Source organism: Melanotaenia boesemani, chromosome 21 (assembly GCF_017639745.1).
Source record: "Melanotaenia boesemani isolate fMelBoe1 chromosome 21, fMelBoe1.pri, whole genome shotgun sequence".
Taxonomy (NCBI): domain Eukaryota; kingdom Metazoa; phylum Chordata; class Actinopteri; order Atheriniformes; family Melanotaeniidae; genus Melanotaenia; species Melanotaenia boesemani.
In genome coordinates, this window is record NC_055702.1 from 9,471,382 (window position 1) to 9,485,778 (window position 14,397).

General features: G+C 40.9%; 1 protein-coding gene across 1 annotated transcript; it reads left to right on the plus strand.

Annotated features, from left to right (window-relative positions):
- Positions 1-2,698: 2,698 nt before the first annotated feature.
- On the plus strand, positions 2,699-14,344 carry LOC121632388 (NLR family CARD domain-containing protein 3-like). The gene is made up of 10 exons (XM_041973851.1): positions 2,699-2,737; positions 2,845-2,927; positions 3,094-3,228; positions 5,827-5,898; positions 6,007-7,789; positions 7,960-8,121; positions 8,201-8,374; positions 8,465-8,623; positions 10,883-10,929; positions 11,010-14,344. Exons 2-10 carry the CDS (start codon positions 2,867-2,869, stop codon positions 11,570-11,572), a joined length of 3,156 nt encoding a protein of 1,051 aa, XP_041829785.1. The 5' UTR covers positions 2,699-2,737; positions 2,845-2,866; the 3' UTR covers positions 11,573-14,344.
- The last annotated feature ends 53 nt before the right edge of the window (positions 14,345-14,397 follow it).

Sequence of the window (14,397 nt, forward strand, 5' to 3'; positions counted from 1 at the left end):
AATGTGTCCCTGCTCCAATAACTCAAATGAAATAGATCCAACAGCCTATGAAGTTCTGCACAATGACTCATTCATGTGAGTCAGGTGTGTTGGAGCAAGGATGCATTAAAAACCTGAAGAATTGTGGCCCTCGAGGTTTGGAGCGGGACACCCTTGCTTTAGGGGTACAATGGCTTGTCACTGGGGTGGTACCCTCAAGGGTACTTCTGGTGCACCTCTAACAGAGGGTATATATTTGTACCCTTCTAGTTCTAGTCTACATTAATAAGACCAGGATTGTACCTCTGTTGGGAAGCTTGTACCCTAACTTAACAATACAAAAATGTACTCTTTAAATAGGGTACAAAATAATAATAATAATAATAATAATAATAATAATAATTTTGAGATATTCATCAAACATGTAGAATTTTTTTATTTTTTCTAATCTTTTCAACATTTTATATTTGATTGCATTTTTAAGCACACTGTCAAACTGTAGTATATAAAATATCATCCTCTGAGTGTCATTTGCCTGGAAGTTCCAGTAAAGTCTTCATCAGTACTTCATCAACTCTGACTGTTTGCACAACAGTGGTCATTCAATACAGAAAGCAGCATTTTACTTAGAAATGACAAAGTATCCACATGATGTTTATGTTTAAGATGTACTTGATCTTCCAGAAAAGTAGGACTGCTTCTGAATGCAGTACATTTATCACAAATATATGAGAATGATTACTTAACACTGTTGACCGTTACTTTAGTTACACGTTGGATAGTTTTGTAACTGAAATCCACATTAGAGGCTCTGACTGGCAGGGCTCTCTGTAGCTACAAAGGTAAGAATAAAAATGGAGTGACTGCACTTTTTTCAGGCACTTTCTCAAACTCACCCAGCATCTTCTGTTCAGAAAAACTCAGAATCGTTTCAGTGTTCACAAAGTTTCAGCAGTTATGGGCTAGTACCTTACAAAGCTGATACCGGTCCAGGAGGATTTAATTTGGTACATCGGCATGAAAATAATTTTCAATACTCAGTAGGTAAATGGGTACATAAGAATAGCAGCTGAAATAATCACAGTTTTTTCTTGACTCATAATAGAGTAGACACACACAAACATTTTATGAGTAGAAAAATAAAGTTGTAGCAATGTCAGACTTATCTCTGTGTTTGGATTTGTTATGAAATTTTGCTCTTCATGTTTTTTTTTAATAAATAAAATTCTACTTAAGATTAAAAGAGAACAACTTTTCGCAGTATCTGTGCTCACATATTTCCTTCACGCACAAACCACTCTTTAAGAAAAGTATGCAGAATAGCATCTCTGGTCAGATTACATGAAACACATGGGTTGTAGCAGCAGAATATTACAATAGGTGCTGCTTCTGTCAGCTAAGAACAGGAAACCAAGGATACAATTCACACAGGCTCACCAACAAGTGGACAGTAAATGGGAAAATGTTGTCTGGTCTGACGTTTTAATTTCAGCTGCAACATTAGAATGGTAAGCTAGAATTAGGTGGAAACAACATTAAATTATGCATTTATCAGCCTTGTTTCAATGGTCAAGGCAGCTGGTGGTACAATATTGTGGAGGAAAATGTGAGATTCTCATCATGGATGTGCAACTGACAAATCTGCAACAACTGTGTGATGTTAAAATGTTAATATGGACTTATGGTCTGAAAACTCACAGTTTCAAACAACAGTTTCGTGCTTGAATGTGTTTTACTTTGGTTTCATCTCTAGGCTCTGTGGTGCTAGACCCCAATATTCTGGCTCATCGCAGGCGCCCTCTAGCTGCATTCTGAAAACCGAGAATACAGCATCAACTATCCTTGGACAGAGACTCAGGACAGCACTGCTGAGGTGGTACAGGGTAAAACAAAACATGAATGCTGGAAAAATGGAAGGACCCTTTAAGACCCCTACAAAGATCCAAGATGTTTAGAATCTATCTGAATTACGGAAAACTTAACACCTTTTAATGCATGTTCATGTTCCCCCTCTGAATTACTAGTTTTATGTGACAATTGTGTAACTTTTTCTTTGCACCACCTACTCCGTTACTCTTGTTTTTTCTCTTGTTTTTTTTTTTTATTATTATTTGTTTTGTTTTCTTTTTCAAAACCTTTGGGACTCATATTATTTGAAATGCTCAAATCACCACAATTCACCAGTGCTGCAGTCTAATTATTGGATTTAACTCTCACTTGTTTTGTTATTGAATGGGTCAATAACAAGTTTGTTACTTAGCAAAAGTGAAATAAAAAAGTAATATTTAACATTGGTGTATTTTATGATTTTAATGATGATTCTATTTTGGTTCATTTCAGTTCAGTCAACTTTATTCATGCTTAAAAGGCAATTCAGTTTCACACAGTATCCAGTGCACAACAGACAAAACCAACCCCACATCCAACAAGTCAGGTGCTTCGCAATATCAAGAAAAGACATATATAACAGGGGGAGGTGACATCCAGTTTAAGTCAAACATTGTTTGTTGTGTATCAGACTGGTTTAATGCACAGAAGTGCTCTTTTTAAAATCAGCATGCTTTAGTCTTTACAAGATGTTTCTGATTGAACTAGTTTCATATTGTAGTAGCAATGCAAATGAAAGAGCTGAGGTTTAGTCAATCAACCTACACATAACGGAAATCTGCACAGAAAAGATACAACAACTTCCTCTTTTTTTCATCACTGCTGCGACAGGAAACTAGCGTCTTATATACATCATTTATTGTTGAAGAGGGTAAGCGTTCTCTTTATCTTTTGAATCACTTGCATTATTGTATTGATTTATGTAGTTTACATGACCACCGGTGTGATTATTTTAAGTAAAATACTCAAAACCCACAGGTTGAGATGACAAACTCCTTTAATGACATGCATTGGAAAAATGCAACAAGCTTTTGCTGATGAAGCAGATAAAATTTCTCGAGGTAAAGATGGCGAGTATCTTTTTTGGGTTGAAAAATTGGACTCAGATTATTGAGATAAAATGGCTTGATAGAAAGCTGTATACAGTAAATCAACTTCATTTTCACATGATAACTGTGCCGTGTTTTTGTAACAGACATTGAAGTTTGGTTTTGTGGTTTCTGTCAGAGTTCATTTCTCCGACACAGGCTGTGGTTCACCAGCCAAACTTAACTGCTCAGAGTAGCAGTAATTTGGTCGCCCTTCCTATTAATGGTTCCACCATCGGAAACATCAACATCAGGATCATATCAAGCAGTCAAGGTAAATACATTTACAGGCATACAGTGTACAATAGAAGTGACAACATCCACGTGCAGTTTTTATGATATTCATGAATAATTGCACTACTTTTAAGGGAAAGGAGAAGATTCAAAGCCGACCACTATTGAGTTCAGCAGTTGTCTCTGTAAAATAATCTTAAATCCATCCTAAACTAGAACTGAAGCCAGTGCAGAGACTTTAAAACAGGTGTTATATGTGCTCTCTTTCTGGTCTTAGAACCTGTGTAGTCACGTTCTGGATTAGCTGCAGGTGTTCAATAGGTTTCTTTTGGGAGCCCAGAAAGCAGAGTATTATAATAATCAATTCTGGAAATAATAAAAGCTTGTAAAAGTGTCTTTGCATCAAATTCGGAGAAAGTGTTGTACTCTAGTGATATCTTTAAGATGATAAAAAACAATCTTAGTTTCATTTCCAATGTGTTGCTGAAAATTAAGATTAGTTTCAAACACAACACCAAGATTCTTTACAGTTTTAGACGGATTCTAAGTGAGTCATTGTAGATGTACTGCCAGTTTCCCTCTCTGAGCTTCATTAACAGTAACTAAAGCCTCGGACTTCCTGCTTTAGCTGTAAAATGTTTTCTGCCATGTGTTTAAATCATCTGGTGCATGAATTATTACAAAACAGTACCACATTTTTTCAAATAAAATATTTTACTTCTACAGACATGCACATTGATGTTTGTCCTGTATTTTAATCTTATTTTAACTTTTACTCATTGTATTGATTTTTCTATTTGATCTATGAAAATATTTATAAAATATCTTGTCATATTAATATAATATAAATTTTCTATAAAAACAACAGTATCATTTTCTTGTCCTGTTTATCACTGAGGCAAACATGGTAATTACAATGTATGTATATATACCATATCAAATGTATTTATTCTTCATACATGGCAACTCACTAATGTCCAATGAAGTTGCTAATGTACGATCCACACCCATGCATACATTTAAAAACAGCCTTTAAATATGTGTCCTCTGTAGTGGACACTATGCATCAAAGGGTTAATATAAGATATACAATTTAAAAGGGTATCAATAGGCCCAGGGTCATCAAAGCCATGACCATGTAAAGCTGCGTGTCATTAGCATAACTGTGGAAATGTCTCCTAATGACACCAACAAAGGGTAAGATTCAGATTAAAAAGTACAGGACCAAAAGTAAAGGATTTGCTATGGTGAAGCCTGAAGAGAGCAGCCAAAAATGAAAAAAGTGGAATAAGTGTGTGTAATTATTAGGCCCGAGCACCAAAGATGATGGCCAATTGAAATGAAAATGTTTATCGTTATCCTTTTAGAATGTTTATATGACAAATGAGTTGCCTTTTGGTGGGCCTGAACATGCCCCAAAACTACATGTTGTGCATGTTGGGGCAAAATTGATTACAACGCCACCTATTGTGGCAGCCCTGTCACTGCACCTCATCAATCTTATGAAATTTGTTACACATTCTACTTGCCAGGGTGGAAAATCCTCTTAGAGTGATGACGTAAACACAACAGTAAGTCAGCCATTTTGATTCAAACTCGCCATTTTGGCGATTTACTAATGTCGCATTTGAACAAACTCCTAGAGATTTCATCATACTGCCACCAAGTATTAGTATTTAATCAAGGTACCCTTGATTAAAAATGATCCAAAAATTTCTGAAAGGAGTTGGCGTACAACAGGGGCAGAGCCTCAAAGTTTTATGTCTTGCCATGAAACACGAAACTGATATAACTGTCACATAACACAATATATCTGCACCTAATTTCACGTATCATGTTAATTTGACCCTGAACACATATACATGTCAATATTTACACATGCATTAGCTCCACCCACTGGTGACAGGAAGTCATATTTTTACTCAAAGACCAATTTCTCTGACGTTTTAGACACAACCAGTTCCAAATTTGGTTAGAGAGCAGAAAAGAAGTTAATGATTTATGGTGAAAAAGGGCATGTCCATGGTGACATGGTGGATTTTGATATAATGCTGTGGCATCATAAATCACTATAAATCACTCCGATCACAAACTAACTTACAATGCTTAATCAGGGTACAGCCCTAAACAGATTTATGTCCCTACATTCTTTCTAGGTATAAGCCCTGCCCACTCACAACAGGAAGTAACTTCTTTTTACTGTAAAATCCTGCCCCTCAACAACTAACACCACACATTTGAAAGTGCTTCCCAACATATCAAACATTTTTAATGATGCCACAGTACAAAGCTCAAGATTGTTTGCCAAAACTAACGAATAATTCTCGAATAATGGTCCAACACCATGATAATAATAACACTGTTTCGTACCTCTGATCCAGTCCAACTGTCCTCTGATCTCCATCAAATTTGGCATGGGTGATAAGTCTCACCCTGGAGTCAGTCACATGTAAATATGTTGGATACGTTATAATATAATTCTATTAATTATAAATTATAAATTCTACCATTAAATAGCCCTGCCAACTACATTGACTGACATGGATGAAATTTGTTAAATAGTATCAGGACCTGCAAAAATAAATAAATAAAATAAGGAATTCAGTTTTTTTTTTTTTTTTTTTTTTTTTTTTTGCAGGGTCAAATGATCAATCAAAATACATCTCAAATCAAGATAATACAGGCAACTGTGGTACTCTGCAGCCCCAAAGTAAGTACTTCTTACTATACAGCAATGTGGTATTTAAAGCTTATAGAACAAGAACAAAGTTGCTCAGTACACAAAAACCTTAATATTTCAATGCAATGTTTCCCTCAGATGATGAGAAGACAGAATGTCAACAGAAACTGAAAGCTGCTCTGAAGATGAAGTTCAGTCATTGGCATGAAGAGATATTGAAGGATGTAAATAAAACATCTCTAAATAAGATCTACACAGAGCTCTACATCACTGAAGGAGGATGTGGAGAAGTCAGTAAAGAGCATGAAGTGACACAGATTGAGATGGCATTTGAAATCCATTTGAAACAGGAGAAACCCATCCACTGCAATGACCTCTTTGCTCCACAACCTGGACGAGACTACCGCATCAGAACTGTGCTCACAAGAGGAATCGCTGGAATTGGAAAAACTGTATCAGTCAATAAATTTGCTCTAGACTGGGCAGAGGAGAAGGCAAACACAGACCTAGAGTTTGTATTTCCTCTTTCTTTTCGAGAGCTGAATTTGATGAGGGAGAAAACCTTCAGCCTAGAGGAGCTTCTCTGTGTCTTTTTCCCTGAAATAAAAGGCAAAGAAATCTTTACTAATGGCGGAAAGAAAATGCTTTTCATTCTGGATGGTCTAGATGAGAGTCGCCTCTCTTTGAGCTTCCAGAAAACCGAAATAATGTCAGATATGACACAGAAAACCATGATTGCTGTAATTCTTACCAACCTCATCAGGGGAAATTTGCTTCCTTTGGCTCTTGTTTGGATCACGTCTCGCCCCATAGCTTCCAGTCAGATCCCTTTAAAACACATTGACCTGATTACTGAGGTACGAGGGTTCAACAACCTTCAAAAAGAAGAATACTTCATGAAGAACATTGCTGACGAGAGCTTAGCAAAGCGGGTAATCGCACATGTGAAATCTTGCCGGACTCTCCACATCATGTGCCACATACCAGTCTTCTGCTGGATGGCAGCAAGTGTTCTTGAGAAGAAGCTGGCATTGAAAGACAGTAAGGACACACCAAAGACTCTCACACAAATGTACATCCAGTTCTTGTCCTTATGTGTGGAAAAAATGAAGAACAGGCTGCCAGAAAGCAGGGATTCAAATGCTAAATGTGTGAGAGATAATCTCCTGGCACTTGGCAAACTGGCTTTCAAGGAGCTCAAGAACTGTCACTTGATTTTCTATGAGAGAGACCTCACCTCTAATGGTATCAATGTCACGCAGGACTTCACATTCTCTGGAGTCTATACTGAGGTCTTCAATCAGGAGATGACCCTGTGTGAAGAGAAGATGTTCTGCTTTGTGCATCTGACCATTCATGAGTTCTTTGCTGCTTTGTACGTCTTCCTTACTTTCAACAACAATAACAGCAATGTCCTGGTGAAAAAGTGGCACCCATACGTCCTGTTTAGAAAATCATCAGAGCTCATCCTCTACAAAGCAGCAGTGGAAAAGGCTATGGGAAGTGAAAATGGGCATTTTGACATCTTTCTGCGCTTCCTTTTGGGCATGTCTCTGGAGTCCAATCAGACGCTGCTGAAAAGCCTTATGACTAGCAACAGAACACACCAAAGGACAAGAGATAAAATCATTAAAAACATAAAGAAGAAAATCAGAGCCAGCAAGTCCGTAGACAGGTGCCTAAATCTCTTTCACTGTCTGAATGAGCTAAACGATGACTCTCTTGTAGAGGAGATTCAGAGCTTCATAAGCTCAGGCAGCCTAAGTAAAACCAGCCTTTCACCAGGCCAATGGGCCACTCTGGTCTTTGTGTTACTGACCTCAGAAGAGGAGCTGACAGTGTTTGAACTGAGCAAATACACCAGGTCAGAGGAGGGTCTTCTCAGGCTGCTGCCTGTTGTGAAAACAGCTCGTATAGCAAAGTAAGTGATTATTTTGGGTATGGGGAAATAAACATTAGATAATGACTCAACTCTTGATGAAACATCACTGTAGAAGTTAATGGTGACATTTAAGCAGAAGCTGGACAACAGGAGGGGATTTTTTTCTCATTGCATTCATATCCTTTCTTATGCTACCTTTCCTGCTGCAGGTTAAATGCATGTAACCTCACTGTGGCCTCCTGTAAAATGCTGTCACATGGCATCAGCTCATCCCAACTTAGAGAGCTGGACCTAAGCAACAACAATCTGACAGACAACGGACTAATAAAACTCTCTGATGGACTTAAGAATAGCGCACTGAAGACACTTAGGTGAAAATTCAGCCTGTTTCACTTCACAAAATCAAACTATACTTGTAATCAGTTTCAGCATTTTGTTGTTTTTGTTTAGACTGAAGAGCTGCAGCCTAACACAGCACAGCTCTGACACCCTAAAATCAATATTCAGTACTGCTTCTGGCCAGCTGGGAGAGTTGGATCTCACTGACAATGATCTTCAGGATGACGGAGTTGAAAAGTTATCTTCTGGTCTTGTGAGTCCTTACTGCAAATTGGAGATACTCATGTAAGTCCCCATCATTTTAGTTCACCTAATTATTGCTGTCATTTTGTAAAGATCAGCTGGTTGAAATGTTTTGTGCTTTTTTTGTTTTAGTTTGTCGATGTGCAGAGTGACAGAAAAGGGCTGCAATGTCTTAGCTTCTGTGTTGAAGTCATCTAGCCTGAGAGAGCTTGACCTGACCTATAATAACCCAGGAAACTCAGGCCTAATGGCTCTGGTGGAGGACCCATGCTGCAGTCTGAAGAAATTAAGGTCAGCTTGAGCTTCATTGATGGAAGATCATCACAGCTATTTTTTTTTTCTTTCTCCTCCCTGAGCTGCCACCTTATCGTGGTGGAGAAGATTGTGCATCCTGACGATCCTAGCGGCTATGCTGTTGGGGGCTTCGTGCCCCTGGTAGGGTCACCCATGGCAAACAGGTGTCTAGGGGAGGGACCAGATGAAGTGTGGCTCAAATCATCCCTATGATGATGACCAGGCAAGGACCAGGGTTTCCCTTGCCCGGACGTGGGTCACCGGGGCGCCCCTCTGGAGCCAGGCCTGGAGGTGGGGCAACGAGGCGAGCGCTTGGTGGCCAGGCCTTTGCCCATGGGGCCTGGTCAGGCTCAGCCCGAAAGGGTGACATGGGCCTCCCCTTCCGTGGGCTTTCCACCTGCAGAAGGGGCCATAGGGGTCGGGGCAGTGAAAGCTGGGCGGCTGACAGAGGCGGGGACCCTGGCAGTTTGATCCTCAGCTGCAAAAGCTAGCTCTAGGGAAGTGGAATGTCACCTCTCTGGCGGTGAAGGAGCCTGAGCTGGTGCGCAAGGTTGAGCGGTTCTGGCTATAGATATAGTTGGACTCACCTCGACGCACAGCTTGGGCTCTGGCACCACTGTCCTTGAGAGGGGCTGGACCCTCTTCCATTCTGGAGTTGCTCCTGGTGAGAGGCGCAGAGCAGGTGTGGGCATGCTCATTGCCCCCTGACTTGGCACCTGTACATTGGGGGTTTACCCCGGTGGGCAAAAGAGTAGCCTCTCTCTGCCTTCAGGTGGGGGGACGGGTCCTGACTGTTGTTTGTGCTTATGCACCAAACAGCAGTTCAGAGTATCCATCCTTTTTGGAGTCCTTGGAGTGGGTGTTGGAGAGCACTCCTTCCAGGGACTCCCTCGTTCTGCTGGGGGACTTCAATGCTCACGTGGGCAATGACAGCAAGAACTGGAGGGGCATGACAGCCCCCCTGATCTGAATCCGAGTGGTGTTTTGTTGCTGGACTTCTGTGCTCGTCATGGACTGTCCGTAACGAACACCTTGTTCAGATATAAGAGTGCCCACATGTGCACTCGGCACCAAGACACTCTAGGCCGCAGTTCGATGATCGACTTTGTAGTTGTATCGTCAGACTTGCGGCTGCATGTTATGGATACTCGGGTGAAGAGAGGGGCGGAGCTGTCAACTGATCACCACCTGGTGGTGGGTTGGCTCAGATGGTGGGAGAGGATGCCGGTCAGGCTGGCAGACCCAAGCGTGTTGTGAGAGTCTGCTGGGAACATCTGTCCCCTGTCAGAAAGAGTTTCAACTCCCATCTCCGGCAGAGCTTCAACCATGTCTTAGGTGAGGCGGGGGACATTGAGTCCGAGTGGTCTGTGTTCCATGCCTCTATTGTTGAGGCGGCCAGCCGTAGCTGTGGCCGTAAGGTCGTCGGGGCCTGTCGTGGCGGTAACCCCCAAACTCATTGGTGGACTCCGGCAGTAAGGGATGCTGTCAAGCTGAAGAAGGAGTCCTATTGGGCCTTTTTGGCCTGTGGGGCTCCAGAGGCAGCTGATGGGTATCAGCGAGCTAAGCGGAGCGCAGCTTCAGCGGTCGCTAAAGCAAAAGCTCGGGCATGGGAGGAGTTTGGAGAGGCCATGGAGAATGACTTATGGACGGCTTCGAGGAGATTCTGGTCCACCATCTGGCGGCTCAGGAGGGGAAAGCAGTGCTCTGTCAATACAGTGTACATGGGGAAGGGGCTGCTGACCTCGACTCAGGACATTGTGAGCGGTGGACGGAATACTTCAAAAACCTTCTCACTCCCACCAACACATCTTCCGATCAGGAAGCAGAGCCTGGGGTAGCTGGTGCTGGGTCTCCCATCTCTGGGGGTGAGGTCGCTGAGGTGGTCAAAAAGCTCCTCAGTGGCAGGGCCCAGGGGTGGATGAGGTCCGCCCAGAATTCCTTAGGGCTCTAGATGCTGTAGGGCTGTCTTGGCTGATACGCCTCTGCAGCATCGCGTGGACATTACGGACAGTTCCCCTGGACTGGCAGACTGGGGTGGTGGTCCCCCTTTTCAAAAATGGGGACCACAGGGTGTGCTCCAACAATAGGGGGATCACACTCCTCAGCCTCCCCGGTAAGGTCTATTCAGGGGTGCTGGAGAGGAGGGTCCGTCAGAGGTTTTGTTGGCATATAGAGGTTTTGTAAGTTTAGTATATCTACTATACTACCGCTACTATAATTCTTTTTAACAGCTTCTCATCTTTTATTTTGTTTTAGTGTGGAACACTGTGAAGAATTCTGGATCCAGCCTGGTCCGAAGAAATGTGAGTAAACAGCTTTTTGATGCTTTCTTTTTCCAATGTAGTATTCTTATTCTTATTCTTATTCTTATCTCATTTATCAGACAGCATCAAACTGACTCTGGACCCAAACACAGCACACAGAGATCTTTCTCTGTCTGAGGGAAACAGAAAAGCAAGACGATGGACCAAGCAGTCATATCCCGATCATCCAGACAGGTTTAACTACTGGAGACAGGTGTTGTGTGAACAGGGACTGATAGGGCGCTACTACTGGGAGGTAGAGTGGAGTGGGAGAATATGTATAGGAGTGGCCTACAGAGGGATATGCAGGACGGGAGAGGGTACTAACTGCTGTTTGGGCAAGAATGTCTCCTCCTGGGTTCTTAGCTGCACTGAAAATAACTACAGGATTTGGCACAAAAATGTGAGCACTGCAGTAAATGCTACACCCAGCTCCAACACAGTAGGGGTTTACCTGGATTGGCCAGCAGGTACACTATCCTTCTACAGCATCTCCTCTGCCACACGCACCCCCCTCTACACCGTCCACACAACCTTCACTGAGCCTGTATATCCCGGATTTCGCCTTGGTTGGGCGGATTCCACATTAGTAATGTGCGATATCATTGATTTCCTTTACAATCCAATACCAAGTGCAGTTTAGGCTGGTATTGGCAATAATGATTCGATTTTGATACCTTATACAAAAACCTAATGTATTTTGGAAATTACTCTCTACCGGGGAAAGGATTTGATATTTAAACAGAGTGTTTTATATAGAATCCTGTTACTCAAACTGAAATAACACGGAAACATGATAGATAAATGCCACAATAATTGCATACATTTGTAATTACGAAGAATTTAGATATTCAGTTGATCATCAGTCAAATCAATTTGAATTTAAAGGTGCAGTGTGTAGCAAAATCAAAGGTCAATGACAAAATTACATTTCATTAAAAACAGTTTCATTTGGTATCTAATTACTTTACTAAATTAACTGTTATGTTTTTATTCTCTCTGAATGAGACGTTTACATCTACTTGCCGTGGGTCCACATACATGGCAGCTGCCATATTTGTGCCACCATTTTTACTGCAATGTCTCTGAATGGACAAACAACTGTATGTGTGCAGTGAGAACTGTCAGAGCTTTAAAACTTTTGTACTGGCTTTGTTTGATACAGTAGGTGCTAGAGCCGGGTTTGGGATAAGTAATACCTTAAAAGGCACTTAGAAGTAGACGGTACACATTTTTGAAGTAGTTACCTTTAGGTAAGTCATCACTGCATCTACGGCTACTGGATCCACTCACAGATGAAAACAAGTTTATGTCTGGAAGAGTTCTGGGGCCTCATTTATCAAGCTGGCATAAGAACCAAAACCAGTGTACGCCAATCATAGTCAACTTTTGGAATTTATAAAAATCAAACTTGATGGGAAAAATGGGAAACGGCGACACCAACGGTACAGAATAAAATCAAGGAAATGATGTGAAATGTGAGACATTTGTGCACAATCCACTATTAACTTTCACACAACATGTTATATATTAAAGCTATTTGGAAAAATGAATAAAGAGGCACATTCAATATTAATACTCAGAAGAGAGCATGCTTGGGAAAAACAAAAACAAACAAACAACGACAACAAGAACAAAAAAAAAAAACAATATAGAATTTTCAAGAAAAAGGGAAATGATATTAATAAGAACCTCAGCCACTAAAATATGTTTGGTCATTGTGAAACAAAACTTACATGTTATAAAATACATTCAGATAAATAAGGTGGAAAGTCTGCTGCCAGCATGTACCACTTAGTAAAAGAATGCAAAAAGTAAGCTTTGGTCATTCATTCATTCAGAGCGGGATGCAGACTGGAGGCTGGAGCGTCTAGAAGTGACACTTATGAAACACACAAGAGGTGGATTTCCTTGTTTTTATTTATTCTTACACAATGATTTTAATTGTTGTCCTAATTTTTGTCCAGACTGTCTTTTTTTCCCGCACCTCCTTGGCCACCTCGTTAATAGCGGTGATTGTGTCTCTCTGCAACTGCAGGACTTCCTCTGAGTGTTTATATTATTTAACACTAAATAATCTGGTACCAATCTCAGATGTATCTGTACATATTTATTTTATAGATTAAAACAAATGACTAAATTACCGTACAACAGTACTGTCATTTAGCAGACGCTTTTCTTCAAAGTGATTCACCCCTGTGGTTTGAACTTTGGTCTCCCGCATTGGAAACGGATGCCCTGCTGACTCAGATCCAGCCACACCATCCAATGCTTCTCGTGTCTTGCCTTCTGACAAGGCATTGACAGCATCTGCCACCTGCTGCCCTCCTCTGCCTTTCTGACACTGGTAATGCCCACGCCGTGCCCACCAAATAAAACCTTTTTACGTTTTTCAATGTGGTCCATCAGGATCTGTCTCACATTCCGGAAAGAGCCGCTTCTTCCCTCTTTTCCCCTCCTGAGTAATCATGGAAATGATATGATAAATATTTATACTGACCTTTTGTGGCCACCACAAGGGTGTGGCAAGGCGCTCCCTCATGTACGCTCGCTTCAGAGTTCATTCTGATTTATGAACGGAAACAGGCGTGGGACGTGCGTGAGCATGATTTTATGAATCTGAAAGTTTTTGTGCGCCACCTGTAGTTTGCTTTGCTACGCACAGTTTGATAAATGAGGCCCCAGGACACTGACAACCACCATCCATTCCCAAATATGCTTGGCAATTCAGAGTAATTGCTATGCCCATCATTACCCCTAGATGTCAGAAATTCTTACACATTGGACCTTTAAGTGACTTTGAACATAAATGTTTTGATGCCAGAGGTGCTGGTCTGACTATTTCAGAAACTGCTTTTTATTGAACTAAAAATTTCTGGCTCTCCTGATCTCTCCAGACAGGGTTGCTACTTAAGCATGGTGAAACTAGTGAACTGAAATCCGTAGATGTGCATAAATGAAATTTTGTTCATTTACAGAACCAGGACTGACTGTGATGATGTTTTAGTATAACTTTAAATAAGGAATTCTGGGTTTCTGTTGAGCCCATTCAGGTGGGGAACAGAAACAGCAAATGTGAAGATAAAACAGTAGAAGGTCCAGTGGGAGAGATTAGTCCCTCTGGACGACCATACTGAGTGAATTTTTCTTTTTTTATTTCTCTTTGTAATTCTCGTTTCAATGTGACTTGTGCACTTTGCTGTAATGCTTTCAATGTTTTATGTAAAGCACTTAAAGTTGTCTTGTATATGAAATGTGCTATAGAAAAAACATGCCTTATCTAAAGCTTGAATGTTGTTTTTGCACTTAAGTGGCTTTGGATAAAAGCATCTGCTAGAAGATTAAATGTGAATGTAAATTCATGCATCACTTTTTTTCTTTATCACAGCAAGGAATGCACAGAAAATTATAATCACTCAATGCTGTGCTCAAGACAAAATTCACCTTATGTAGAGGAGGCAAAGTACA